The 27,612-nt window shown below is 38.3% G+C and overlaps 1 protein-coding gene across 1 annotated transcript in view; it reads right to left on the reverse strand.

Moving 5' to 3' along the window:
* Positions 1–5,692: 5,692 nt before the first annotated feature.
* Positions 5,693–27,612, reverse strand: part of NAA25 (N-alpha-acetyltransferase 25, NatB auxiliary subunit) — a 70,705-nt gene continuing 48,785 nt past the window's right edge. The window contains exons 15-24 of the mRNA XM_077747988.1: positions 27,316–27,415; positions 21,675–21,826; positions 21,004–21,129; positions 18,521–18,764; positions 17,544–17,667; positions 16,848–16,913; positions 15,239–15,336; positions 14,009–14,119; positions 10,063–10,209; positions 5,693–6,641 (exon numbers count right to left, since the gene is read on the reverse strand). Of these exons, the coding sequence (XP_077604114.1) occupies positions 6,519–6,641; positions 10,063–10,209; positions 14,009–14,119; positions 15,239–15,336; positions 16,848–16,913; positions 17,544–17,667; positions 18,521–18,764; positions 21,004–21,129; positions 21,675–21,826; positions 27,316–27,415 (1,291 nt within the window). The 3' untranslated portion in view covers positions 5,693–6,518. The remainder of the gene's footprint in view (positions 6,642–10,062; positions 10,210–14,008; positions 14,120–15,238; positions 15,337–16,847; positions 16,914–17,543; positions 17,668–18,520; positions 18,765–21,003; positions 21,130–21,674; positions 21,827–27,315; positions 27,416–27,612) is intronic.

Genomic DNA, 27,612 nt, shown 5'->3' on the forward strand with positions numbered 1-27,612 from the left:
CAGCACCGACCCTGACTTGGGGCTCGACCTACACCATGAGATGCCCTAAGCTGGAATCAAGAGTGGGATGCTTGGGGCACCTGGGTGCCCCAGGTGTTAAGCATTCAACTCTTGATTTTGGCTCAGGTCATGATCTCATGGTTCATAAGATTGAGCCCCACGTTGGGCTCTGCGCTGACAGTGTGGAGTCTGCTTGGGATTCTCCCTCCCACTCGCTCTCAAAATAAATTAATAAACATTAAAAAAAAAAAAAAGTTTGGCATATAACCGACTGAACCACCTAGGCACCCTGGGATGGGTTTTTTAAGAATTGGTTTAGGTAGCTAAATGATACAATTTCTAATTTGAAAGTTTTGGTTGTTTTTTTGTTTTGTTTTTTTAATAAAAAGGGAATGTCTGCTTTGTCACTGTCAGTTACTTGGAGAGTACCAGCTTTAAAAAAGCAGAGTGGGAGAGTATTGTACGGACCCAGATATGTTCTCAGGAGTGATAAGCAATTATCTGTAATGGTAAGCTTCATGATAACATCCTCACTTTCATATTTAACTATTTGTAAATGTTAAAGTGCAGCTTCTGAAATACTTATTATTGCAGCCACACAAAGAAAGTTAAGTTGAACATAGCAAATAAAACCTTGTTTGTATTCCTCCCTTTTAGCCAGATTGGTATTAAAAGTCATCAGAAACAAAGAATACAGGAAAACCCATGTGTTGAATCAGATGAACAAAAAAATTGTGGTAGCTTGTGCTCACAACTAAAACCAACTAAGGAAAAGATGTTCAGATCTAAACTCCTGCCTATAGCCAGCACAGGTACTCTCAACATTCAACAAAAGCATGTAACTGTATATATTTGGCCCAACGATTTCAGTATTTCCTCTGCTTATAGTTCATTCTAACTGAAAATTTTGGAAGATCTTTTTGGATGCTTCTCACTGATAAACTTGATTTAGCTGTTCCAGTTGTTTCTCTAAAACAGGTTCACTTCCAAAGAACTAAGTATTCACAGTCTTATGGGAAATACAGTAAAACAAATGGCAGAGAAGAAAACTCTAAAAAACTAAATGTGTCCACAGTTCCTGAATATGATCTCATCTTGTCAGTTGTGAAAGGAAAGTTGGCAGCACATGAATGGGTACTTCATTGGATGGGTCAAGACTGAATATTATTTATAAGCCTAGGGTCTTGAGTTGAAGGAACATGAGCTATTAGGCAGGGTTAGATTATCCTATCAGAGGCTCTTTGTATCAAATTTTTTTTTTAAATGTTGTATTTATTTTGAGAGAGAGGGAATGCACAGCGGGGAGAGGCAGAGAGAGCAGGAAAGAATACCAAGCAGACCCCATGCTGTCAGCACAGAGCCCAACGCTGGGCTGAATCCCACAAACCCTGAGACTGACCTGAGCTGAAATCAAGAGTCAGATACTCAAGTGAATGAGCCACCCAGGCACCTCTGTACCGAATATTTTTCATTATATATGGGCCCTGGGGCCCGTGGGTGGCTCAGGGGTTGAGCATCCAGCTCTTGATTTTGGCGTGGGTGGGTCATGATCTTGCAGTTTGTGGGTTCACGCCCCACATCAGGCACCATGCTGTCAGCTGCTTGGGATTCTCTCTGCCCCTCCCTTGAGCGTGCTCTCTCAAAATAAACTTTAAAACATAAAGATGGGCCTTTTTCTAGTTTTGAGTCTGAAGTCATTTGCATATACCATATCAAGTTAAATTTTCCTTGACACTAGGGTCAAATGGATTCGTTCCCTTTCTTTCCTCTAATTAAATAATATTGTGGCTCAAATGCTGCTAATCAGATTGTAATCGAGGCTATGGACTGGCTGCTCAGAATCAAACAAATACAGACAACTTCAGGGGAATTTGCAGGTAATCTGAAGCAAATGAGACCTTGAATCCAACATAAGAACCTGGTTCTGAGGGTCTTGTAAGTTATCTCAAATAGTCCTTGGTAATTGGTGCCACCAAGAAAGTTGGCATCAGACTTGCATCAGGAAAGATTTGATTGTTTGATGAAGAACCAAGACAGAATCTGAGAATTTGAACCTAGCCATCATGACTAAGAACATAAGACTTGGGGGGTGGTCTAGATTTCACCTCATTCATCAATGCTTAAGAATTTAAATCTTGGGGCGCCCGGGTGGCTTAGTCAGTTAAGCGTCCAACTTTCGCTCAGGTCATGATCTCGCGGTTCGTGGGTTCGAGCCCTGCGTCGGGCTCTGTGCTGACTGCCAGCTCAGAGCCTGGAGCCTGTTTCAGAGTCTGTCACTCCCTCTCTCTGACCCTCCCCTGCTCATGCTGTCTCTCTCTCTCCTAGAAATAAATAAAACATTAAAAAAAAAAAAATTTAAATCTTGTGCTCACTTCAGCAGCACATATACAAGAGTGTGAATTTTACCCAACACCTACCCTGCTAGGTAATCTAGGTAGTAGCCTTAGTAACCTTATCTGTGGTAATTTCTTTTCTCATATGTGAAATACATTGTGGGGATACCCACTTTTACTGGGATATATGGAAGCTGGAGGTTGCAGGAAAGTTCTGTGCTCCAACAGCATAAACTGCCCTAGGTACCCCACAAATAATTCTTATAAGCATTTGGCTCATGGTTGCTTACCTTCCAGTTATTACTGTGAAATACATCTCTGCATTGAGGCAGTGACAGCATCTAAAAACCTGAGCCCGCCTTTTGGGTAAGGTTAAAAGTGGCAGTGAGGTATGTTCAAGTACACACCTTCTGTTAAAAGGGAAACAGAACACTGGGATGGAGTAGCAGGCAATACCACTTTTCTCACATCCCAGACAAGGGCATTTAATATTACTGGACAAAAAGGAAATTAAGGAGCTCCTCTTTCCACTCAATGGTCAGTGTGTCCACTTTGAATCCCAGCCCGTGGGCCCAAGTACTCTGATAAATTATGTCATCAGCTTGCTTGAAATCCTCTAGTAAATTCCCAATTTTAGAAATCTTATTCCATCCCCTGGCTATAAAGTCCCGATTGCTCTGGATTCCCCCAGTCCCTGCCTCGCCCCCAACTGTACATTCTACCTCAATTCCTTCCCCCTTTCCACTGCTTTAAGCCCAGCCAGTTGAGCCCTTTTTTCCCTCCAGTCATTGGAACCTGCTCAGGAGTTCCAGCCATGGGGCCTCTCTACTTGAGTTCCCTTCTTGGTGGGTGACTCTTCATCAGTCGGGTCAGAGGGCACTACACATGACCCAGGGTATCACATATCCTGACTTACTTAAAACAAGACTTACAAACTAATGTTTATTTTACTTTTCCCCCACCTTGGCCACTAACTGGGACATATACTCTCATTTACCATTGTATCAGCACAGCCTCAAGGGAATCTGGCACATTGTAAAGAAGTGTTCATGTATGTTGAATTCATGAATGCTAGCATGAGGTACTACTTTTAAACAAAAAGACTAGTGATTTGGAATAAAGATTTTAAATTCACAAATATTACAGTCTTGCCAAGGAATGTAACTCTCAGTACAAAACTGAGATGAATTACACCATTTAAAAGGTTGTGGCTTCAGGGCACCTGTAAGTCAGTGGAACATGCAACTTGATTTCAGGGTTGTGAGTTCAGGCCCCACGTTGGGTGTAGATATTACTTAAAAATAAAATCTTTAAAGAAAAAATGTTGTGTCTTCTAGGAATCTGAACAGAAATGACCCAGGCAGATAGGCAACTTCAAATGGAAGTGTGTATATAAATTAACCCATCTAGTTTAATTTGCTGGTTACGCTTTACTTAGTACTGAAGAAGGAAGAATATATACTTCCCATATTAATAAATGACATCAAATAAGTAGGAAGAGTTTCAATAACAAGGCCATAGATACATTGAAACCCCTTTTTATATTAAAAGTTTAAATGAAAGACAAATCCAGATTGAACATAGTGATTGCAAAATATAATGCAATTCTGAACAATTAAAATTATGAAAATATACAAAATTGATGGGCAATACAGCTAGGCATTTGTACATTTTCCATTATGTGGAGGACACTAAAAATTTCTCTATGTTTTATCCACATCAGATAAATGATTTAAACCAAATGTTTGCTTTGGAGAGTCTTAACTTAGGATCTCAGTAGTATAAAAAGCAGTAATTTTTCAGTCTGTAAACAGTAGTCGTGTTTTTTCTTTTTTTTTTTTTAAATATCAATTTACCACACAAAAACAAACACAACAAAAAACCCACACAAACCAAAAACAGCAGCAGCAGCAATGGGTTATTTGGGAATTCTCTTCAAATACCAATGACATACAATTGCTGGAGAGGGTGCTTTTTACTCATGTAAGAATATATATATATATATATATTTTTTTAACTGTACACAATTTATAGTGCATAACAGTTTCCAAAAGAACAGATCAATAAAAGATATTGGCCATTTCTGCATAATTTCATTCTTTTTACAATTATCTCAAAATGTAAGAGGTTGGATCTAATTGAAATGCTACATTTAGTAGGAAAATCAGCAATTAACAAAAGAAGCATAACCTCGACGTAACATTATTTGTGACTAAAACCAGTAGAGGTCCCAGGTGCCCCTAGGCAAAAGACTAGTTAGGTAGACCACTGGAGTCAAGCACTGTCCCTGAGGACCAAAGCCAGCTCACTGAGCACACATATGCTAGATTGACCATGGTCAGTTAATAGACTTGTTTCATAGAGCATTTCTATTTCTATGTACAGTATTTTTGGATATTTAAAGAAACATCATTTCAAGAAACACATGTCATACACACATCCCCCACCCTCAAACACACACCACGTTCCATCTAAATAGGCAATAGTTTTACAAAATTATGATATGTTGTCATTAAATTAGATTTGTAATCAATTAGAACTTTCAGTTCATCTTGTTCAAGGCAGTTCTTCCTTTTGGGATGGGGTATGACGGCTGTGGATACCAACTTACATTAAAAAATAACTTCTTGAAACTACTTGATGGACTAGCATTTCCAGCAAGTCTTATTTTGAACAGATAATTTCCTAAAAAATTTCCTTGGAAATTTAAACAGTTACTAATCAGCCTATCAAACTGTGAATCTCATAAAGTCAAGATGAGGGGACAAAATGCAATTGCTTTGCATAGAGATTTTCCAAACTCTCTTGTTGCTTTTAAAAGAAAAAAGAAAAGTATCACATTTCACTGGAGAAGTGTTGGAAATGACCTGTAAGGTCTTCAAGACCAATCAATCCTCCATCAGATGCTTGAATTTCATCAAACTCATGTCTTTGCTCTTACAGAATTACTAACTTAATGGTATTTGAAACCAAAAACAGAAGCACAGATTCAAACACAAAAACTTATCAAAGTAATTTTATAAACTGTATAACATTTTCAAGAGCAATGTTTATCTTTTCTGTCAGACCAACCTCTGAAGCTATAGTCTTGGGGAGCTCCAGGTGAACAATGTAAACACCATCCTGGTGTAATTCTCAAGTTTGAAGAAAGCAGACTAAACATCAAACCCAATGGATAACATTTCTTTTGCCAGCCTAAAACTTAAAACCTAGGTTAAGTCCATATTATACATTCCTTTCTTCCTCCCCAAACTCCCCACTTAAAAACACTAAAGTATTAAATCTTTATTTTCAAGCATATATATATATATACATATATATATATGCTTGAAAATATATATGTAAAAGCATTNACCAATGACACTGGTATTAGACTCGCCTGCATAAATTATGTACACCTCTCTTCTTTAAACAGTGATTCCCATCTTTCCCAAAGATGGATGAAAGACAGCAAGCTAGTACTCAGCAGGCTCATAAGTGGTCTGCACTGCTTTCCCCTCCATACAGTTAACACAAGCTCTCACAGGAGCTAGGATGGGGATGTCTTGGCTATTGGACTATTAAGCCAAACACTGAGAGCCTGTGGTCTTGAGTGGCACCCTTCAGTGACAGGTGAACTTATGCCAAATTTCATCGGAGGCCCTTTGGATACCTGCTTTGGGTTCTGTGGGAGCCAGGCAGCTGAGGAAGCCTCAAAACTAAACTAATGTGGAAAGGAAAGAGGGCCTGCTCCCAGTCATGGTCCCTCTCTACTGCTTTCTGCTTCCTAAGGCTCAAGAACCAGACCAAACACCCACTGCTATAATGGTAGGGCCTTTCAGCTGCTCTGAGGTCTATGCTTTATGCTTAATTTCTATTGCTGCTTTTATAGGACCCCCCTACCCACCAGATGTTTCTGGTGATGGAAGGAAGGAAGAAAAGTGGGGTTCTCTTGTGGCTGCCATATGCATATGAACATGTATAAAAAGTGGTCAAACCCAGATGAGGGTCCTGCTTCCGGTTTATATACAATAATTTAATCAGTTGTATACATTTAATACCTAAAAAATTAATTCACAATCAAAGTCCTTCATGCATTTTATGAGGAAGTTCTGGATTAAAATGATGGTCAACCCGATGTTGCTTTTGCCTGGGAAGATGATGTCATTTTCTGCTGTAGAGTCATTGATGCCTGTGGTTGACACCTTAAATTTTTAGTTTCTTCGTGGTCTCCAGTCTTTTTTTCAGCAGCTCGCCAATTTCCAGAAGTGAGTGTAGATAACTGCTCTGCACCTTCCCTTGCACAGTCTTTGAAAATTTTCTCTCTTCCTGCAAACGAGACAAGAATTAGTGGCCTTGCTCTGAAAGCATTCCTCCAGATTAAAGTTCCTCTCATAGACCTTAAAACTACCAATGGTGCACCTGAGTGGCTCTGTTGGTAAAGCATCAGACTTCAGCTCAGGTCATGGTCTTGTGGTGTGTGAGTCTGAGCCCCAAACTGAGCTCACTGCTGTAAGCACAGAGCCTACTTCGGATCTTCTGCCCCTTCTCTCTGCCTCTACCCCACCCCTTCTCTCTGCCTCTCCCCCACTTACACACTCTCAAAAATAAATAAACATTTAAAAAAACCTGCCATTACCTTCGGTCTCATCACAAGTTTCATCAGAATACAGTGGGTCATTTTCAATTTCAAAAAATGCAAAGAAGGCTAAAGCTCACTAGAGATGTATATTTTTCCATGTGATTTTTCACTAACGTTATTGCTTTAGCATTATTTTTTTTAATGTTTATTTATTTTTGAGAGAGAGAAACAGACAGAGTGCTAGTGAGGGAGGAGAAGAGAGTGAGAGAGACACAGAATCCGAAGTAGGCTCCAGACTCTATGCCATCAGTACACAGCCTGATGCAGGGCTCGAACTCACGAACCAAGAGATGATGACCTGAGCCACAGTCAGACGCTTAACAGACTGAGCCACCCAAGAGCCCCTAGTATTATTATTAATTCTTCCATCAGTATTCTGTTTTAATTACACAAAATAAAACAACTGAGATTTCTGATTACTAGCTTTCATACAGAAAAAAGGTAGAAAATTATTACTAAGTAGTTTGAACATAAAATCACTACTGTTTTGAACTGTACAAAATGGAAAAATTAAGATTTCTAGTTATTTCATCATAAAACAAAAGTGGCGATTTATTATTAGTTTGGACATTATCATACCCACTTCTTAAAGGCATCAAATTCACCTTTGCCAACTTTTCTAGCTACAATATTGATAGGTCTCCCTCCATACTGACAAAGTCCATGGGTTCCATAGACCAAACTGCTAAAAAAAAAAAAAAAGAAAAAGAAAAAAAAAAATAACAAAGCTTTCCCAGACCTACTCAAATATGTGAGTTAAATATTTGCTGCTGCACATTTTACAAGAAATAAAAGGGATGGAATGTTCAAACAAACAACAAAGGAGGCTGACTGAGAATGGGTTAGGGTTACATGAAATTGGCAGTATTGCAAAGCCCTGAAGAAATCAGGTAAGCACACCTTATGGCCAAACAATAGTACTACCTGAGACTTAACCTACCTTGGAAGTACACATGTGCATAAGAGAAGGTATATAAAATACATTTCAATCAGTACTGTAGTAAAAGTAAATATATATAAACAACCTAAGGGGCACCTGGGTGGTTCAGTCAGTTTAGTGTCTACCTCTTGACTTCGGTTGAGGTCATGACCTCACAGTTGTGAGATTGAGACCTGTGCTGGCTGTGGAGCCTGCTTGAGATGCTCCCTCTCCCTTTGCCCCTCCCCTACTTGCTCTCATGTGCTCCTTCTCTCTCAAAACAAACAAACAAACCTAAAATAGCCAATGGCTATGATGCACTCATATTTCAATGCCATAGTTTTTAAAAAGAACAAAACTGATGTATATGCATTAGCCTTAACAAATCTCTTGAATATAAGGTTAAGTGAAAAAAAGCCAAGTTTCAAAATAAAACAGAACTTATCATTTACTTTAAAAAACCTAACCGCTATTAGAGTACATTTTAAGATCATATTAAAAGATCCAGGCATTAAAAGAAACCAGTTTCAGTGGATACCCCTATGGAAGAAGAAATGGAACAGGACTGGAGATGGTAGTCCGGAGGCCTTATGCATAGTTGTTTCAAGTTCCAAAAGAAAAGAAGGAAAGGGGGGGCCCCTGGGTGTCTCAGTTGGTTAAGCATCCAACTTCGGCTCAGGTTGTGATCTTGAAGTTTGTGAGTTCGAGCCCCCCGTGGGCTCTGTGTTAACAGCTCAGAGCCTAAAGCCTGCTTTGGATTCTGTGTCTCCCTCTCTGTGGCTTTCTCCTGCTCACACTCTGTATCTTTTCTCAAAAATAAAAACACGTTGGGGTGCCTGGGTGGCTCAGTTGGTTAAGCTACCAGCTTCGGCTCAGGTCATGATCTCACAGTTTGTGGGTTTGAGCCCCGCATCGGGCTCTGTGCTGACAGCTGGCTCGGAGCCTGCTTCAGATTCTGTGTCTCCCTCTCTCTCTGACCCTCCCCTGCTCACGCTGCCTCTCTCTCTCAGAAATAAATTTAATTTTAAAATAAATAAATATATAAAAGTTAAAAAAAAAAGGAAGGAAAAAAGATGTAAACATAGTGGAAACTGAATTAAAGAAAAAAAAATGTGGGGTGCCTGGGTGGCTTAGTCGGTTAAGCGTCCGACTTTCGCTTGGGTCATGATCTCGCGGTTCGTGGGTTCGAGCCCTGTGTCGGGCTCTGTGCTGACTGCCAGCTCAGAGCCTGGAGCCTGTTACAGTCTGTGACTCCCTCTCTCTCTGACCCTCCCCTGCTCATGCTGTCTCTCTCTCTCTCTCTCCTAGAAATAAATAAAAAACATTAAAAAAAAAAAAAAAAAGAAAAGGAAAAAAAATGTTTTTTCACTCAAAAGATAAGTAGCACTACATGGATCCTAGATTGGGTGGCTGATGCTGCTCAGTGTATGTATAATGACTTCAACAAATATAAGCAACATAAGGCCATTATTATTGTTTAATCCTCACTATAATCCTATAAAATAGGTATTATGATTTCCATTACACAGATAAAGAATCTGAGGACCAGAGAGGGTAAGTGACATTCTCAAGGTCAAAAGATGAGGACGGAGTCCAGGCTTGAAACATCTCAAGTAGCCCGAAGTTAAAGGTAAGCTTTAGAATACTCGAAATGAGCAATCTTATTCCTCATGTGAGAAGGCAGACAGATCCGTTAACAACAACCCCACAACCATCAACAGTGGGCTATTGTGCCTGTCATCTTCGTAACGGACAGTCCTTCCCACATACCATGTGCTCTAGCTCTGCCAACTGACTCATGAGGCCCCACACAATTCACCTTTCTGCCTCTGCTCTGTGCCTCCTGTTTCAGATTCCTTTCATCCATTCCAGTCTGCCTACTAAAATTTTACTAATCCTTAAATGTCCCCTCTCCAGGGAGACTCTTTCTGACTCACTCAATTTTTGTGTGTATATCGTATCTCCAATTTAAAGTAATTTTTGTATGCATATCTCTACAGCCAGGTCTTTCAACCACTGTATTTCTATGAGCATTTACCCAACAAGAGCGAGCTCAATAAATTTGCATTTACCTACTTATTGACATTCTCAAAGATACCCAGCAAAGCCCAACCACATGAAGCAGTATGACAGTCTTTTAAGTCTGTGGTCTTTAAGATGATTACTGCTGACCGCCTACAGTCTCTTACCAGTGAAAGAGAAGTATCTTCTAAAATAAGTTCTTCAAGTTTAAGTGCAACTAGATGTGTTTCAAGCCCTTTAATGTGATCCACAACATTGGAAATTAAAGTCTGAAGCCCAATAATATAGTCTTGGAAACTGGTAAAGATCGGTGGCTGGAAAAAAGATTTTTAAAAAGATTAAAGATTATCAGACATATTTCCTCCAGTCACATCACATAAGCTATATTAACCTCATGCTATAGTTTTACTTAATGCTATAAACAATAACAGGGATGAATACAGTTTTGAATATTAAGACAGCCTCTCAAAACAAGGTAAATTTAATTGGCACCAAATAATCCTAATTCAGAAACAATGACAAACATATTTTTTAATTGTGTTTATTCACTCTGGAGAACTAGAGATGGAAAAACCAAAAGAAAATATCTTAGTTGTTAATAACAGAAATATAATAGAAACAGAGTCTTCTAAGTTCTAATAGAAAAATAATAGGAGAAAACAGCCAAGAAAATTCTGAGAAAGAATGGTTATACAGAATTTGCCTTCATATATATTAGAGTAGATCATAAAGTTACATGAAATCCAGATAGTATGTATATACAAGTAAAGTGAGAAAAAGTGAAAGGAAACAGGTCCTAAGATAAAACTGAAGAATGTAAAGGAACTTAAATTAATTTAAGGGGCGCCTGGGAGGCTCAGTTGGTTAACCATCCAGCTCTTGGGTTTTGGCCCAGGTAATTATCCCAGAGTCGTGGGTTTGAGCCCCTCATTGGGACTCCACACTGGGTGTGGAGCCTGCTTGGGATTCTCTCTCTCAACCACTTCTGCCCCCAACACACACACACGTGCACTCTTCACTCTCAAAAAATAAATAAATAATACATAAAATAATAATAAATAAAAATAAACAAACAGTAAAATAAAACAGGGGCACCTGGCTGTCTCAGTTAGTAGAGCATGGGACTCATGATCTCTGGGTATTGAGTTTGAGCCCCACGCTGAGTGTAGAGATTACTTAAAAATAACACCTTTCAAAAAGTAAATTAAATAAATATTAAGTTCCAAAATAAATTCTGGCTAGATTTAAACTGAAGTTTAAAAAAATCCACCAAAGTATCAGAAGAAAATTTAGGTAATGGTTCGTATAATCATAAATTGAAAAGACCTTTCTAGGGGCGCCTGGGTGGCTTAGTCGGTTAAGTGTCCGACTTTCGCTTAGGTCATGATCTCACGGTTCGTGGGTTCGNCAGGGAACTGATTTAAAAAAATATATTTTTTAGGGGTGCTGAGTGGCTCAGTCGTTTAACTGTGCGGCTTTGGCTCAAGTCATGATGTCACAGGTCATGAGTTCAAGCCCCACGTTGGGCTTTGTGCTGACAGCTCAGAGCCTGTAGCCTGCTTCAGATCCTGTCTTTGTCTCTCTCTGTGCCCCTCTCCTGCTCACACAGTTTCACGGTCTCTCTCTTTCTCAAATATAAATAAACATATATATAATTTTAACTACTATATTGACAAATTAATCAAGTTAAAAGACAAATGAAAAACAAAAAAAAAAATTTTGCATCATATACGATATAGAGTAACATTAGTAAGAGCCAAATACTTCAAAACACATCAATTCAAAAAATATTACTACCACAACAGGAAACTTGGGCAAAAAGATATAAACAGAAAATACATCAAAGAAATCCCAGCAACATATGACAAAATTCAAAAATTGTAAAAGAGCAGTGAATAAATAATATTGATGTTGTAAGGAACCGAGGTTCTCACTCTGCAAAAAAAAAAAAAAAAAAGTTACAAACTGCAATGAGTGAAGGAATGGAAGAAAGAACACTGTGATGTTGAACTGAAACTGGTGGTTATCAGTAACAATTATTTAAAACTCTATGTGTTTAGGTTTGCAAATAAATTTTTCTGCCTCTTTCCACTGACATACACTAGAGCAATGAAACCCCAATAGCAATTAGTATACCTAACATTAGGATGTCTTGGTTTTGAAATACCACTCCCCATAAAGAAACCAGGGCTCCTTCGAAAAATGTCTTATTTCAGGGCGCCTGGATGGCTCAGTTGGTTGCATCCAACTTAGGCTCAGGTCATGATCTCATAGTTCGTGAGTTTAAGCCCCAAATTGGGCTCTTTTCTGTCAGCGCATGGTCCACTTCAGATCCTCTGCCCCACCACCTCGCCCCTCCCCTGCCAGCTTTTTCAAAAATGAATTAACTTTAAAAAATAAAAGAAAAAGAAAAATGTCTTAATTCAACGGAACAAAGTACTTGGAGCAATACAGGCTCAAAAACTGATGAAGACATGTTCAAGGACAGGAACCTGAATATGCAAAACAAAATGAAGATAATGGATTGTAAGGGAAATTTTAAAAAGAATGATACTTGGGACGCCAACTGGGTGGCTCAGTTGGCTAAGCTTTTGTCTTATCTCAGGTCATAATCTCATGGTTTGTGGATTTAAGCCCTGCATCGGACTCTGTGCTGACAGCTCACAGCCTGGAGCCTGCTTTGGATTCTGTGTCTCTCATTCTCTGCCCCTCCCCTGCTCACACTCTGTTTCTCTTTCTCTCTCTCTCAAAACTAAATAAACATTAAAAAAAAATTTTTTTTTAAAGGATGATACTCAAGGGGCACCCGAGTGGCTCAGTTTGTTGAGCATCTGACTCTTGATTTCAGCTCAGGTCATGATTTCATGGTTTGTGGAATTGAGCCTGATATTGGGCTAGGATTCTTTCTCCCTCTCTCTACCACTCCCTGCTCACTCCCTCTCTCCCTCTCTCTCCCTCCCTCAAAATAAATAAACATTTAAAAAGCAAACAAAAAAGAATGATACTCAAATAGATGGTGTGTGTGTGTGTGTGTGTGTGTGAATGGGTGTGGGACAGCTCTACACAAAAATGCCAATACATGATAAAAGGATTGATAGAATTTTAAAAAATCACCAGTGTGGAACCATCACTTTAATAAATGATTATGCAAGTTAGACTTAACAATGAATGTTAAAACCAGCAGGTGAATGGCTGGCAGGGAACAGGATATTCATGATCTCAAAGCATTGTCCCACAGATGACTTAATAATCACAGGGTGGGGAAAGGCACCTTTACAATGAAGAAATCCATAGACACTTCTTTTATAAAATAATTTAAGCTGAAATCATCAGTAATGGGACATAACAACATGAGTGCCCCCTGATTAAATTTGCTAAAAAGGAAATAGCATCTATGTTTAACCTAAACCCAAAGAAACAATAAGCCAAATCCAGACTGTAAGACATTCTGCCATAAACTGAGCTAGACTGCTGAGCAATAAAGATAAAGCAAAATGTTAAGGAAGTTTAAAGGAGGGTAACTAAAAGTCATGTCAGATCCTTAATAAGATTCCGGTATTTTGAAAAGGATATAATAAAGAACGCAACTGGAATAAGTAGGGGAAATCTGAATACATATATAACAGCATTGTATCAGTATTAAATGTCTGAGGTAAGAAAATCTCTTGAATATTGTGGTTCTGTAGGAGACTGTCCTGTTCTATTCTGTTAAGTATCACAAAATCTGTACTTTTCTTTCAACCAGTTCAACAAACAAGGGGGTGGGATAGATGATAGAATGAGAGAAAGATAAAGGAGATGTGGCAAATGTAGAAATTAAGACATTTCTAAGTTATAAATAATCCAAGGAAGAAAGCATAATAAAATCAGAAAATACTTTGGGCACAGTGTTAACAAGTGGCAAATCTAGGTAAGGGTATTTGAGTGTCATCATGCTGGTCTTGTAGCTTTTCTGTAAGTGTGTAATAAAACAAACAAACAACAACAACAAAAAAAAAACGCTGGATAGAGACAATGAATGTACATAGGATCCTAAGTTCTCCTACAAAATGCAGGCAAACAGTGAAAAATAAAAGCCGCACACAGCCAGTTTGTTATATTTTCTGTTATTACCATGATGATGCTGGTTTCTTTTTTCTTCTTTTTCTTTTTCTGTAAATTTAACTTGTATGGTCGCAGGACACTCTCACAGTAACTGGATACCCAAAGGATAATAGAAATAGTCTGAAAGAGGAAAAATTGCAAATTCATCAGTAAGGATACAAGACATCTATTAGGAACAGTTCAAAGTTATGGATTAAACAATCCTTGCAGACAGTTCTGCGCAAATCCCTTCAAGATCCCCTCAAATCTCCACCCAAGAGATTAGAGGAATCAGATTAATTTCTACAATTACTAAATGGATCCAGAAGACCTTCATCCGAATACTGTTCAGAATACTATGACTGCTTCAATCTTTAGCCTCCCTTCTAGATCTCACAGCTCTAAACTCATCCTCTACTCTATCAGGCTTCCTTTTAAATTTGTAGCAATTTATTAACATCCTTTTCACTCAAGTGAAAGGTCCAAATTCTTAGGCATGGAATCCAAAGGTTCTTTACAATATGCCTCTCTTCACCCACTTCGCCAATTTAGATATTACCTCACCTGCAAATCTTAACTTAAATATAAACAGAGAAATCTCCCTAGTTGGTCAGCACATTACCTTCTTTGTCATTAGTTAGGTGTTTACACCTATGCTGCTTTTCTGCTACAGTGTGTACATGTATATACACATGCAGTTATTACTGATTTGTTCAGAGTCTTAGACACTTACATTGTGTCAGTTACCAGAACAGACTAAGAGGAGAAAAATAAATAAACATGTGACAAAAATAAGATAATGGATTTTATGTGTTTGTAATCCTCCTTTGTTCTCTGGTTAAAAAAGAGGAGAGAGTTTTGCTAAATCACAGTGCCCAGATTCTCCTTCATAATGCAGAATCTTAGTAATTGGTAATAGCAACAAATTTAAAAAGCTAGTGGAATTAACTTAAAGTACAGGATAGTTAAGTCACAAAGGAAACTAAACAGAGTACAGATAGATATGGAGTAAATCTGAGCAATTTTTAAAGATTGGCAAAGCAAACTTCAAGTTTTATTCATTATGAACAAAACCTTCCTGGTATGCTTGGAAGGAGCTCATTCGAAAAAATGATTTAAATTGATTTTCAGTTAACAATAGGTGGGGGTACGGGATTAAATTACAGGTATAAGGTGACTATTATCTGTTCATTTTTTAAAAATTAATCCTTCACTTAATTAAGGAAAATCAAGTTTTTCTGGAAGAGAGTAAAAGCATACCTCAACAAAGAACACTAGATTCTCTAAAAGAGCAGGATGTGTTTTCAAGTTACCATCTTTAACTTCTAAGAGGTCACCTTTACATTTACTGAAGACATCTGAAAACAAAAATATTTTATTATTTTATTCAGCTTTTGTTTCAATGCTATTTTTTAGAAACACAATGTACACTCTAAGAAACAAGCAAATATAAAAGCTTAATCCAGAAGTTTTTCTCCCCCACAATGAACCAAACAAAAAAGGGTATCTCTTTTAAGCTTTTTTTTTTTTTTTTTTTTTTTTTAAGATTTTATTTTTAAGTAATCTCTCCATCCAAGGTGGGGCTCAAACTCACTAGAGTCTAAACACCAGCTAGCCTCTCCACAAACAGGCCATTGTCACAATAAAATTAAAACTCCAAGTGAATGACTTAGAAGAATGTGTGCCATTATGGAGTAAAAGATCAAAGTGCGTGGTAGAAATTCACCTTAATAAATACCACATTTTATTCTTAGGATCTTGATCTTTTAATTATCATTCTTCATTTAAGCAATAAAAGACCACTTGGGCTCTTAAAAAGAAAGACCCATATAGATTTAAAACGTATATATATGAATGGGGTGCCTTGCTGGCTCAGTCCCGTTGAGCTTCCAACTTAAGATTTAATCTCGGGTCATCATCTCATAGCATAGGAACCTGCTTGGGATTCTTCCTCCCCCTCTCTCTCTGGCCCTCCCCTGCTGGTGCACACACACTCTTTCTTTCTCTCTCAAAATAAATTAAAAAAAGAGATTTCCTCATTTAAAAAAAATAATAAAACACATATATGTATCCTTTCCCCCAAAAATTCCAGTTCTAGGAATTTAATCCCAAAGAAATATTCAAATAAGTACCCCAACACTTATGTCCCAAGATGTTCATTTCAGCATTGTTATAAATAGTTATATGGGGCACCTAGGTGGCTCAGTCATTTAAGTGTCCAATTCGATTTTGACTCAGGTCATTATCTCATGGTTGAGATCACGCACCGCGTTGGACTGAGTGTGGAGCCTGCCTGGGATTCTCTTCCTCTCTCCCTGCCCCTCCCTGGCTCATTCTCTCTCGGTCAAAATAAATAAACATTAAAACAAAAAAAATACAGTTATAAATAACTCAAACTTAGTACACTGATATAATATTGGAATATTATATGCAACTCACATGGTTAAGTGTTCAAGACAATAAAAAATTAAAATCAGAAAAGCATGTATTATACTTTTTCGCATGTTAAATAAAAATTACTATGTATGTATTTCCATATATACATGGATGACTGTTTGGAGCATCTAGGAGTATTGACTCCAAAGTGTTACTTACCTTGTAAGTAACAGTACTTACTTCCCTCTGGGGAACCGATGCTGGGAAAGGGAGAAAGACCACTTGTGTACTGTTTCATAATAGATTATCTATCATTTTATAGTCAAAACTTTGTAAAATTAAAAACAAGTCTTTCAAAATACCAAAAGTATGCATTATTATTTTCAAGTTGCTATATGCAACTCTTGCAAGTTACTAAAAAATGAGTTCGTGTCAGACATATGGACTATGGATACCTACATATAAAATATGGAAACCCAATCAGAATGCTTACCTTTTAATTGTTCTAGTAAAGACTTAAGACTATTCTCTACTCGCTCCTGGATCTCCACCGTATCCTCTAAATTGAAGAAAAAAAAATGAAAAACTTTCAATCCATTTTGCTAGGAAGAAAAAAAAGCAAGATCAACACCTATAAGCAACTCATGGGCAAGGACATTTTCTTTTCTCTTAAGACTCATAGGCCTCAAATTCTATTACTGAAAGACAAAGAAGAAAAGGAAAAAGAGAAGAAAGGCATTAATTATCTGTCAAAAGCAATACCTAAAATTCTCTAAGACTTAAAATCTGTGCTTCAAATACTCTCAAATGACAGAATCTATAAACCTTATAATGTGGGGGGAAGGGTTTTATGGAATATGTGTGATTCTCATTGGGTTAAGAAAAATACTCTTCTCCACAAAGTTTAGTAAAGAATTCAGTCTGAAATCCAATAATATTTCAACAAATTAAGGATTTCTTCAACTTCTGAACCTAATAAGTGATTTTATATAGGAAAAGGACTTAAATTTCTAAAATATTACTCTGTAACCTATGAAGGTACCTTCTTGGATATTAAACCAGATATTTCCAGAATAGATTCTACCCCCTCCCAATCTGCCTAAATATGTGAGGTGATAAATATTTTGTTACACTTACTAAGTGTTCAATGACAAAGACCTAGTAAATACTCACACAAATGTATACTTACCTAAACCACTGGTGTCCAGCTCATAAATGTCACTAACAAGATAAAAAGAACTGGTCTGACACTGAGAACAGCCAGAACTGAAGAATCCAGCCATTCTGGTGGGTACAGGACCAAGGAAAGGATACTGGAAAAAAGGGGAGGAAAAATAATGTCCTTTAAATCCATCTAAATTTATACAAAACAAGAAAACAGGGGACTAAAACTACTAGATAAAGTCTTTCTCAGTGATTAAGTTGCAAGCCACTAATCATCAAACTAATCACTAAATCATTACAGTGAAAACAGAAGCTCCGCATTAATTTGTTGGTAGCTATTACACATTTACCATCACAAATGAAGCTATTTTCTTTTTCCTCGTTATCCAGTTTGAAATTTTTTTATTTTTTTTTTTATTTTTTAACATTTTATTTATTCTAGGAGAGAGAGAGAGAGACAGCATGAGCAGGGGAGGGTCAGAGAGAGAGGGAGTCACAGACTGAAACAGGCTCAAGGCTCTGAGCTGGCCGTCAGCACAGAGCCCGACGCGGGGCTTGAACCAACGAACTGCAAGATCATGACCTAAGCGAAAGTTGGACGCTTAACCGACTAAGCCACCCAGGCGCCCCTATTTTTTCTTTTTTTTTTTAGTTTATTTCTGAGAGAGAGAGAGACAGCTTGAGCGGGGGGGGGTCAGAGAGGGAGACACAGAATCAGAAACAGGCTCCAGGCTCTGAGCTGTCAGAACAGAGCCCGACATGGGGCTCAAACCCACGAACTGTGAGATCATGACCTGAGCCGAAGTCAGACAGTTAACCGACTGAGCCACCCAGGCACCCCTCTTGTTATCCAGTTTGGACAGTGAGGAAGCCTCTGCAATTCAAGTGTCATAAATACTAGCACAAAATACTATCCTCTACTATTCCCCCAACTCAAATTCCTAAAAGATTCCAAAAGGCAGTCATAGATTATTCCAGATTTCATGGTACTATTGTTAATACCTGAATTTCCTTCTCAATAAATCGCTTTCCCGTCTCCATGGCCACCTCCAACTGTTGAAGGAGTAAACGAAGAATATCAATCCGGGAGGACACGCCGTTTTCAGTGGTCTTTTCTGAGTTCCTTGGCTCCACGGGATGATTAAGACTTGGAAGTCCACTGATCAGCCTCAATGTTAAGGAACGGATTCTTAACCACATGGTCTCCTCCTCCAAGGAAAGTTTCTTATGTTCTTCAGAAACATCCCTTAAAAAGAAATATCCCCAACCCATCCATTTTAGTTAATGTGTTGCCTTTAAAGCTTTCAAAGTTCACATTCATCAATCATGATGCCTTTGAATGGTCCCAGCATTTGTCTACTACCTGAATGATCTCAGTCAAACCCAAATCACCCAAGTCCCCATTTTAGCATCAATAAAATGGGAGTAGTAACCTACCTAACAGGTCATTTTTTCCCCTTAAGTGAGATTTCTGATAACAACAAAATATGTAGCATGTATTTTGCTGAAATTCAAATGACAAAAAACTGAAAAATAAAGGAAAATGTGCCCCAATAACCAAATACCTGCAATATTAACAAGTTTGGTATGGGGCACATGGGTGGCTCAGTCAGTTAAGCATCTGGCTTTGGTTCAGGTCATTATCTCATGGTCCAGCCCTGCGTCAGGCTCTCTGCTGTCAATATAGAACCCGCTTCACATCCTCTGTCTGCCCCCCTTTCCACCCTCCCCTCTCTCTGCCCCTCCCCTGCTTGCACTCTCTCAAAAAAAAAATTTTTTTTTTAATTGCACTCAAAAAAAAAAAAAGCTTGGTATGGATCCTTTCAGACTTTTACAATACAGATGTACAAAACTGCAACTAAAAATATTTATATAACTTAACACATTTTAAATAAATAAGATGGGTTCACAATATTTATACTATTTTGCAAACTATTTCTTTTTCTGACAGTGTGTTCAGAAAAGAATTAACACAGCAAGCCTGAGGTTATTATCTTCAGAAGGGCCAACTTGCAAGGTTGACCTGTAGCTGATATCTAGGATATCTAGGAACTTGGCACTCCAACCAAGTTCCCTAAATGGTTCAACCCAGAAATTGGAGAACAAAGTGGCCACCAGGGAGGGTGAAAAGTAATTCCTGCCAGGATTCTGGTTCACAATTCTTGCCTCCAGTTCAGGAGCAGGCAGAATCCCCAAATGCTGAGACCCATATCCTCCCCATGCCTCACAGCTGGAATCCCTAGATGCATCAGAGCCAGAGGAGAAGGCTAAGGACTGCTGAGAGCTACAGATCAGCCCAGGGCCACTGGCCCATAGGCGTCAAAAAATATTAGATCTGATTAATGAAGGCTCAGCCCAGGATCTGTGAAGCCTGCAGCACATTTGGAATTTTCAATCTTAACACAGATCACTAAAATTCCCTATAGGAAGATCATATATAAAGTTTTATCATGTCAATGTACAACAACCATTTTCCCTATAACCTTGCTGACCACAAGTATTAATCTTTTATATCTTTGTCCAATAGTTTAATTTTTATTTTATTTTTTTTAATTTTTATTTTAGAAAGAGCATGCAAAGGGAGAGGAGAGAATATCCCAAGCAGGCTCCATACTCAGCATGGAGCCCAACATGGGGCTCAACCCCACAACCCTGGGATCATGACCTGAGCTGAAATCAAGAGTAGGACTTTCAACCGACTGAGCCACCCAGACCCCCATGGGAGAAATCTTAATAACTTAATAAAATAACTAAAAAACAAATTGGACTTAAAGTTCAATGAAATGCACTGTACAATGATAAAGATTTTTTTTTTAACTATTGGACAGGGCCACCTGAGCTCTGGCTCTTAATTCTGGCTCAGGCCATGATCCCAGGGTCATGGAGTCAAGCCCCAAGTCAGGCTTCACACTGAGTATGGAGCCTGCTTAAGGTTCTCTCCCTCAGCACCTCTCCCCAGTTCACCCACACTCTCTCTCTCAAAGAAAAAAAAAAAAAAAAAAAAACTAAAAAAAAAAAAAAGATTTCTCCTTGTATGTGAAACACAGTAATATATATGAAGAAATTTACCAATTTACCACATACTTTTAGAACTTGTTAACAAATTTACTTCTACACAGAAGGCTAATATTTACAAAGACCAAATCCTTTATGTTTCCAGGTTTGATGTAATGCTAAGAAAGGCTTTCCCTAAACATTCAAAAATATTTTTATATTTTCTTACAGAATTTCTAAGGAGTTTTAGCCCATGACCTTTGATCCATCTGGAATCTGTATTCATGTATGCTATGAAGGAGTATCTAATTTTTAGATTAGTCAATAATCCAAAATAGAAGTGAGATTCATTTTCTTCCCTTGGCTTACTTATATCTTCTTATCCATATAATAATTACGTTATTATTATTTGTGCAAAAAAGAGATTTTTTTGTAACTTATATTCATCCTATTTCTGCAAAAATAAATGCTTGGGGTTAAATTCCAGTTACCTATCTTTTGGATCCCAGCTGAAGAAAACATTTAAGTCTCTGTTGTCTCGCAAGGCTTCCCATGGAATGTCATCTTCTTCTGGCCGAAGATTCATTGATTTTATACTTTCTGCTAAACTGGTTGATCTGTGATATAGAAAATTTATTTATGTATTATTTCAATAGTAAAACAGCCATGAAAACATATTAGCCACAACTTCGTTTTACTAGAAAGAAATGAAAAGAAAGAGGAAGGAAGGGAGGTAGAAGGATTTAATTAAGAAGTAAAAGCTCACAGAGGTGACATAGAACCAAGCCCACCTGTATCACGTTGGCTTGCTACACAGCAAGAGAAAGGGTCAGAATCTCAAATAGAATAAAGTGGATCAGAACTAATTCCTGAAATCCCATGTTCACAGGAGAAGAGGAATCCTTTAAAAATTATATGGCCTGGGGTGATCACCACCACCTGGCTGGCTTCTGTATGGAACATGAAATGGTGCTGCTGGCAGTGCCCGATCATTACACATACCATGCACTGGGTTATTTCCCCTTTCTTCTCTATCCCTACAAAATTTCTCTTTCTCCCCCCCCCCCCCTTTCCTTAGCTTAAGCCTGCTATGAGCACATTAATGGTTCTCAGGATCTGATCTAATCCCTTAGCTCCTTTTTAGCTCTTGTGCAATACTTACATATTTGCTTCAAGTAGAAGGTCTAACAACATCCGTTCAGTACGGACTTGTGCAAAATGAAGAGAATTATTCAGCCTGTTCCTAAAAGCGATAAACTCTGGGATCTTCTCAAATGCACCATATTTGTAAGCTTGAATAATATATTCTGAGGTCTGGGAAGGAAAGATATCACCTCGGTATAAATATTTCACAGATCAGGCAATGAAGGCAAACCTTGCCATGCAAAACAAAGCACTCACACTAAAATAAGATGTGAAATCTAATCTTTAAAGGTCACCAAGTAGAATATCAGCTTATTAAAACATTATTTTTCTTCTTTCCTATACCAGAATCATATGTGTTCTTACTAATACTACTACTAATACCTAGCTGCTGCTACCACCAGACACTTTCTCTTAGCAGTTATGTCTTTCAATTCATTAGGACTGGAGGTTTTGTTATGCCACATCAGTCAAAAAGTTGGTTAGTGCCATTGTGGAAGGGATATTACTCCATGTTTTTCTGCATCTAAGATAAACTATGTTTTATACAAAGGTTCCAAAAACACCGGAATAATATAACCACCCACAACCAACCCAAGTAAAAATCACCCTCCTTCAGAAAAGACAGGCTGCTCCCTGGTTTTGTTTATTTCTAAATACCATATATCACAAACACAGGGCATATATGCATTACAACAGGATAGAAGACAACATAAATATATTCAGAATCCATAAATCCATCCATAAATATTCATCAGAATCCATTATGAGGACAGAAAAACTGCAAGAACCAGGCTTCTTATCCATCCAAACTACATAAGACCAATGCTGGAAAATTCCATGAACAAGTAAGTGAAGGGAACACTCACTATGTGCACTTTAATTTTCAATTAATACATATGTACAGATGAAATGTTGTGAACAGAGGCAAGAAAAAGAATTCTCAACAGAAATTCTGGCACAACAGAAGAAAATCTCAGGAAAGAACATTTCATGGGTGTAGGCCTATGCCATGAGGATCACAAGTCAGGAGGGCACCCTTTTGGGCCAAGGAAAATGTTAAGCTCAAAGCAGATATCTGCCCCTAAGATCCTTTCTAGAAAAGCCAGTCTTTTTAACACAGCCTCAGTCAGCTCTGCCCCCATCTCCATTATGACTGAATAATTTGCCCAGTAGAAAAATAGGCCAATAGTTCAACAACATACCCTCTGATACACAGCCTCGCAGGGTTCATTTCAGGCCGCGGGATTGCGCCACGGGCGCTAATTCAACTGCATTCGATGCGGCTTTTAAACCCCATGGGACACCTCGGCGAGCTGTTTGCCTGCAGTATCTGGAGAAATTAAAGACGGACGGACACAAGAAAATTAAAAAGATTACTTGTGATCCTGCAGGTTTAAAGAAGGACTATCCAAAAAAGCTCAAGTGTACCTTCTAGCTTGATTAAAGGACAGTGATATGCCCCATCAAGAAGAGGCCAGGATGCTCTAAACAGAAATGCCTATCCAAGGGCCTCATGGCTTGGAGAAAGCAAGGTTTACCATAAGCCTTAGGTACTTACAGCTTGAAAAAAACCGGCTGCTTAGCAACATATGATCCGACAATTAATGGAGATTAAAAAAATGACTCTGGGGACTCCAATCAAATTTATAAATTACAGTTCCAAAATATGCTGATTAAAGAAAAGAACCCAGGTTTATGAAGTACAGAGGCAGTTTTAATTTCTGAGTGGTCCATGGAATACCACTTTTGAAAAAAAGAGAATAGCTTTTAAAAAAGAAAAATAAGGAGCAACAAAAAGGGAATGTAGTCCTTTAACAAACTGAGAAGGTAACTGTCGTTCTCTGGCTTCTGTTTTTAAAACAGTCCTCCTTTAATGCTGCACCAAAGTATTGCTGTAGAGCTAAAAGGACCTGGGCATCTTCCAATAAGACCGAGACTGAGGAAGTTCTATGATTGGAAAAAACAACCCCTATCGGAACTGCAGGCAAAACTGGAAGCCACGGGCACTTTAAAAACTTTCGACTATCAGAGAATGTTGTCCGTACCTATTTCTACTCATTTATGCACCAGTGAGGCTAGTTATATCCCATATGGATTCCTGAAATGAACCCTGGTCACTGTAAAAATTAGCAAAATAGATGGACATCAAATAAAAGGATTATGAAATTATTATGAAAATAATCATCTTCCTGAATACCTAAGTTAGACTTTTAAAGGGACATTATTTTTAAAGTACAAACTAATAAGTAAGTTTTGGAGATAAGAAAATCTGGGTCTAATTCTCATACTGAAAAATCTACTCCAAAGTAAGATGACAGCAACAATGATGACCTTTCCAGAAAGAAAATCCCTGTGTAGACCTTCCCAATTTAACTTTCAATCTCATAGACAAAGCCTTACAAAGCAGAACACTGGATTTTCCATTGAAGGAGTAAACGTGTTCTTTCGAGAGCAAGCTGGGAATTGAAACACATCAGTCACCCAAGAAAAAACCATCTGGAGATCTCAAAAACTACCAAGAATAAAAATTGGAACACGGAGCTTTAGCTTTCCAAACATATTTCTAATACTATTAGGTTTAACACAACACTAAAATCATGCTCTTTCTTACCCTCCAATTCCTATAGGAAACAGTCCACACCACAGTCTCCATTTCCCTATTTTGGGACTCAGGCTAGGCCTTAAGGTTTAGGGTGCATTTTACTTGCTGTATTGCTTTTGCCTCTAGGAGCCCCCCGCCCAAAAGATTATCTACTTTAGTATGATTAAGTAAGTTTTCTTCTTAGTAGTAATAAAAATAAATTCCAAGTAGAAAGTCCTAGTCCCAGATCAATAAAATGATCAGGTTCAGCATCACATATATTCAGATGAATTAGTCACTCCTGCCACACACAGCCATCAGCAAAACATCAAAGATAAAAAAAAGACACTGAGAACAACATACCCTTCTCAAATCACTCCTGAGGATCTCCTTCCCCTATAACAATAACTTGAGTTGTTTTAGAGTGGGTGTGTTTTCTTTTCAAAACAACTCTTTAGACACNGTATGTTATTGACCAAATCATGAATATGGTGCTTCTTGAATGCTGGATGATTAAAAACTGGAGTAAAACCAGCCGTGAAGCTTGGATTAATCCCTTACTTACCTCCAACTGCACATCAGAGCTATCTGAGAACAAAACTTTGAAAAGGAGTCATCAATAAATCTTCCTTAGGAACAAGAAATGACAGCCAGAATAATGAGATTTACGAAGCACTTTTGATTTATTTTTTTGAGTTAATGCAACTTCTTAAAAACTGGGAAAAGGGAATCACAGAATACACAGTACAAACAGAGGTTTATAACTCAACTGCCTACTTTAGAAACTCAAGGTCCTAATGATGCCCTCAATCTCTGAGCCAGCCCAGCACCTTCCAAGCAGCATGTTCAGATGCTGATGCCTACTTCCCTCTCTTCTTGATTAGGAGCTATGGCACAAAATGAAGTCTGAACAAAGACACGACCAACCACTGTGGGGGAAGAACGCCATTGGTGGAGGGGAATAGAGCTTTTTTAAAAGCCAACTGATGCACAGCTCAACATCCCTTGCTACACCAGCCATCTAGGCCTTGCTCTGAGGCTTCGCAGGACATAATTATTGTAAGCTGACAACACTAAACCTATATTCCATTGTTCAGAAATGCTTCCACCCTGCCTTCTATTTATGCAAAGCTAAAGAATTAGATGGAAGATAGATTAGCCAAAGTTGTTATAACTACAAAAAGGTTTTTATTTAAAAAAAAATCCTCCTGAGTATTTGCCAAGAACCACCCCCAAACCCAGCTTTCTGGCCAAGTTCCTTAGGTGCTGTTAGACCATGAAAACAGAAAGCTATGGGCAGATATGGCATGGCCAAATTCCAGATGAGGAGTCTTAGAAGCACACGAGAACAAAGCAGGCGATGACCATCCTCAAGACATGCCTTCTTTTCTCCTGTGTTCTGGGTGGTTTTGTGCAGCTGACTGACTGACTAGAGACCATATAAAACTTCTGGTTAACTGACAAGTGGAGATCAAGTCTGCTTGCAGTGAAAAATATGGTGCAAATCCCATCCTTTCATTATGGCACATAGCTCTACCTTATTTATTGCTACTTTTAAAAACATACTATTGACACAAGTTTCCTGAAATGTCCTTCAATTGGTCAATTTCATAATTCTAAGAAAATACAAATTTACTGGCTCTTGGCAAAGGGTACAGTGGTTATAAACTTTAGAAATAAATAAAGGTAACAGAGAGCAGCTGCTACTGCAGAATCTTCTATGGCATCCCAGGCTATGAACTCTTATGGGCTATGTCTTACACCCTCAGAAAAAATTTCATAGACAGGGTGCTTAGGTGGCCAAGTCGGTTAAGCATCTGATTCTTGATTTCAGCTCAAGTTCTCCCAGTTGAAAGATCAAGCCTCCCATCAGCTCCATGATGACCACAGAGCCTGCTTGGAATTCTCTCTCCCCCCTTTTAATCCCTCCCCTGCTTGCTCTGTCTCTCTCTCTCAAAATAAATAAATAAACTTAAAAGAATAAAATAATAAGGGGTGTCTGGGTGGCTCAATAGGTTAAGCATCAAACTTTGGCTCAGGTTAGAGCCCCACATCAAGTTCTCTGCTGTCAGCACAGAGCCTGCTTCAGATACTCTGTCCCTCCCCTGCTTATGTTCTCTTTTTCTCTCTCTCAAAAAAATATTTTTAAAAATCTTTATTTAAAAGAGAGTGCAGTCTTTTAAAAATATAAAAAGGAAAATAAAATTAAAAATAAATAAAATAAACTTTGTTTTAAAAGGGGGGGGGGGCGCCTGGGTGGCTCAGTCAGTTAAGCGTCCGACTTCGACTCAGGTCATGATCTCACGGTTTGTGGATTCGAGCCCCGCGTCGGGCTTTGTGCTGACAGCTAGCTCAGTCTGGAGCCTTTTTCGGATTCTGTGTCTCCCTCTCTCTCAACCCTCCCCTGCTCACACTGTCTCTCTCTCTCTCAGAAATAAAAAACAAAAAACATTAAAAATAATAAATAAATAAATAAATAAATAATAAAATAAAATAAAGGGAATTAAAAGGAAGGGTGCCTGGTGGCTCAGCTGGTTGAGTGTCCAACTCTTGATTTCAGCTCAGGTCATGATTTCACAGGTCCATCGGTTTGGGCCCCATATTGGGCTCTGCGCTGAAAGCACAGAGCCTGCTTGGGATTCTCTCTCTCCCTCTCTGCCTCTCCCCTGCTCATGTGCACGCTTGCTCTCTCTCTCTCTCTCTCAAAATAAATAAATAAACATAGAAAGAAAGAAAGAAAGAAAGAAAGAAAGAAAGAAAGAAAGAAAGAAAGAAAGAAAGAAAGAAAGAAAGAAATTAAAAGACAAGTCTAGGAGGAATATCACTTTTTAGTCTGTTAATACCTAGTTTTAACTGCAGCTTTGCATGGATTCTATTAAACACACCCATTCTAGCAACCACAAATGACTCTTTACCTCTACTTAACAGCCATGACCAGTAAACTATGGCCTAAGGGCACTTGCAAGTATGCATGGTGCGCCTCAACATGTGTACCCGCCACACAAGGGAAGATGTTCTCTGAATCGTGTACATTCAGCAGGCAAGGTCATATTTTTAAAAAATATTTTTCACTTACATCTTTCTGGTTGGAGTGGAAAAACCTGAGTGCGAAGTTACAGGATTGGGATGCAGCAGCATACTGACCTAAGGACTCGGCATATCGGGTCAAAAGATAGCTAGGTCAGAAGGAAAGAAAAAAAAACCATGTTATACTTACCCACTTCTAGTATCAAAACACTGTATTTCAAATTATTATAGCAGAGACATAACTAGGCACACAGAAAAGTTAAAACATCCTGCCACATAAATTACCTAATTCATGGAATTATTATTTTTTTTTTTTTTAAGAAGAGCAAAGTCAATTCAGTTTTGT

The sequence above is a fragment of the Crocuta crocuta genome, unplaced genomic scaffold (assembly GCF_008692635.1).
Source record: "Crocuta crocuta isolate KB4526 unplaced genomic scaffold, BGI_CrCroc_1.0 scaffold29, whole genome shotgun sequence".
Lineage (NCBI taxonomy): Eukaryota > Metazoa > Chordata > Mammalia > Carnivora > Hyaenidae > Crocuta > Crocuta crocuta.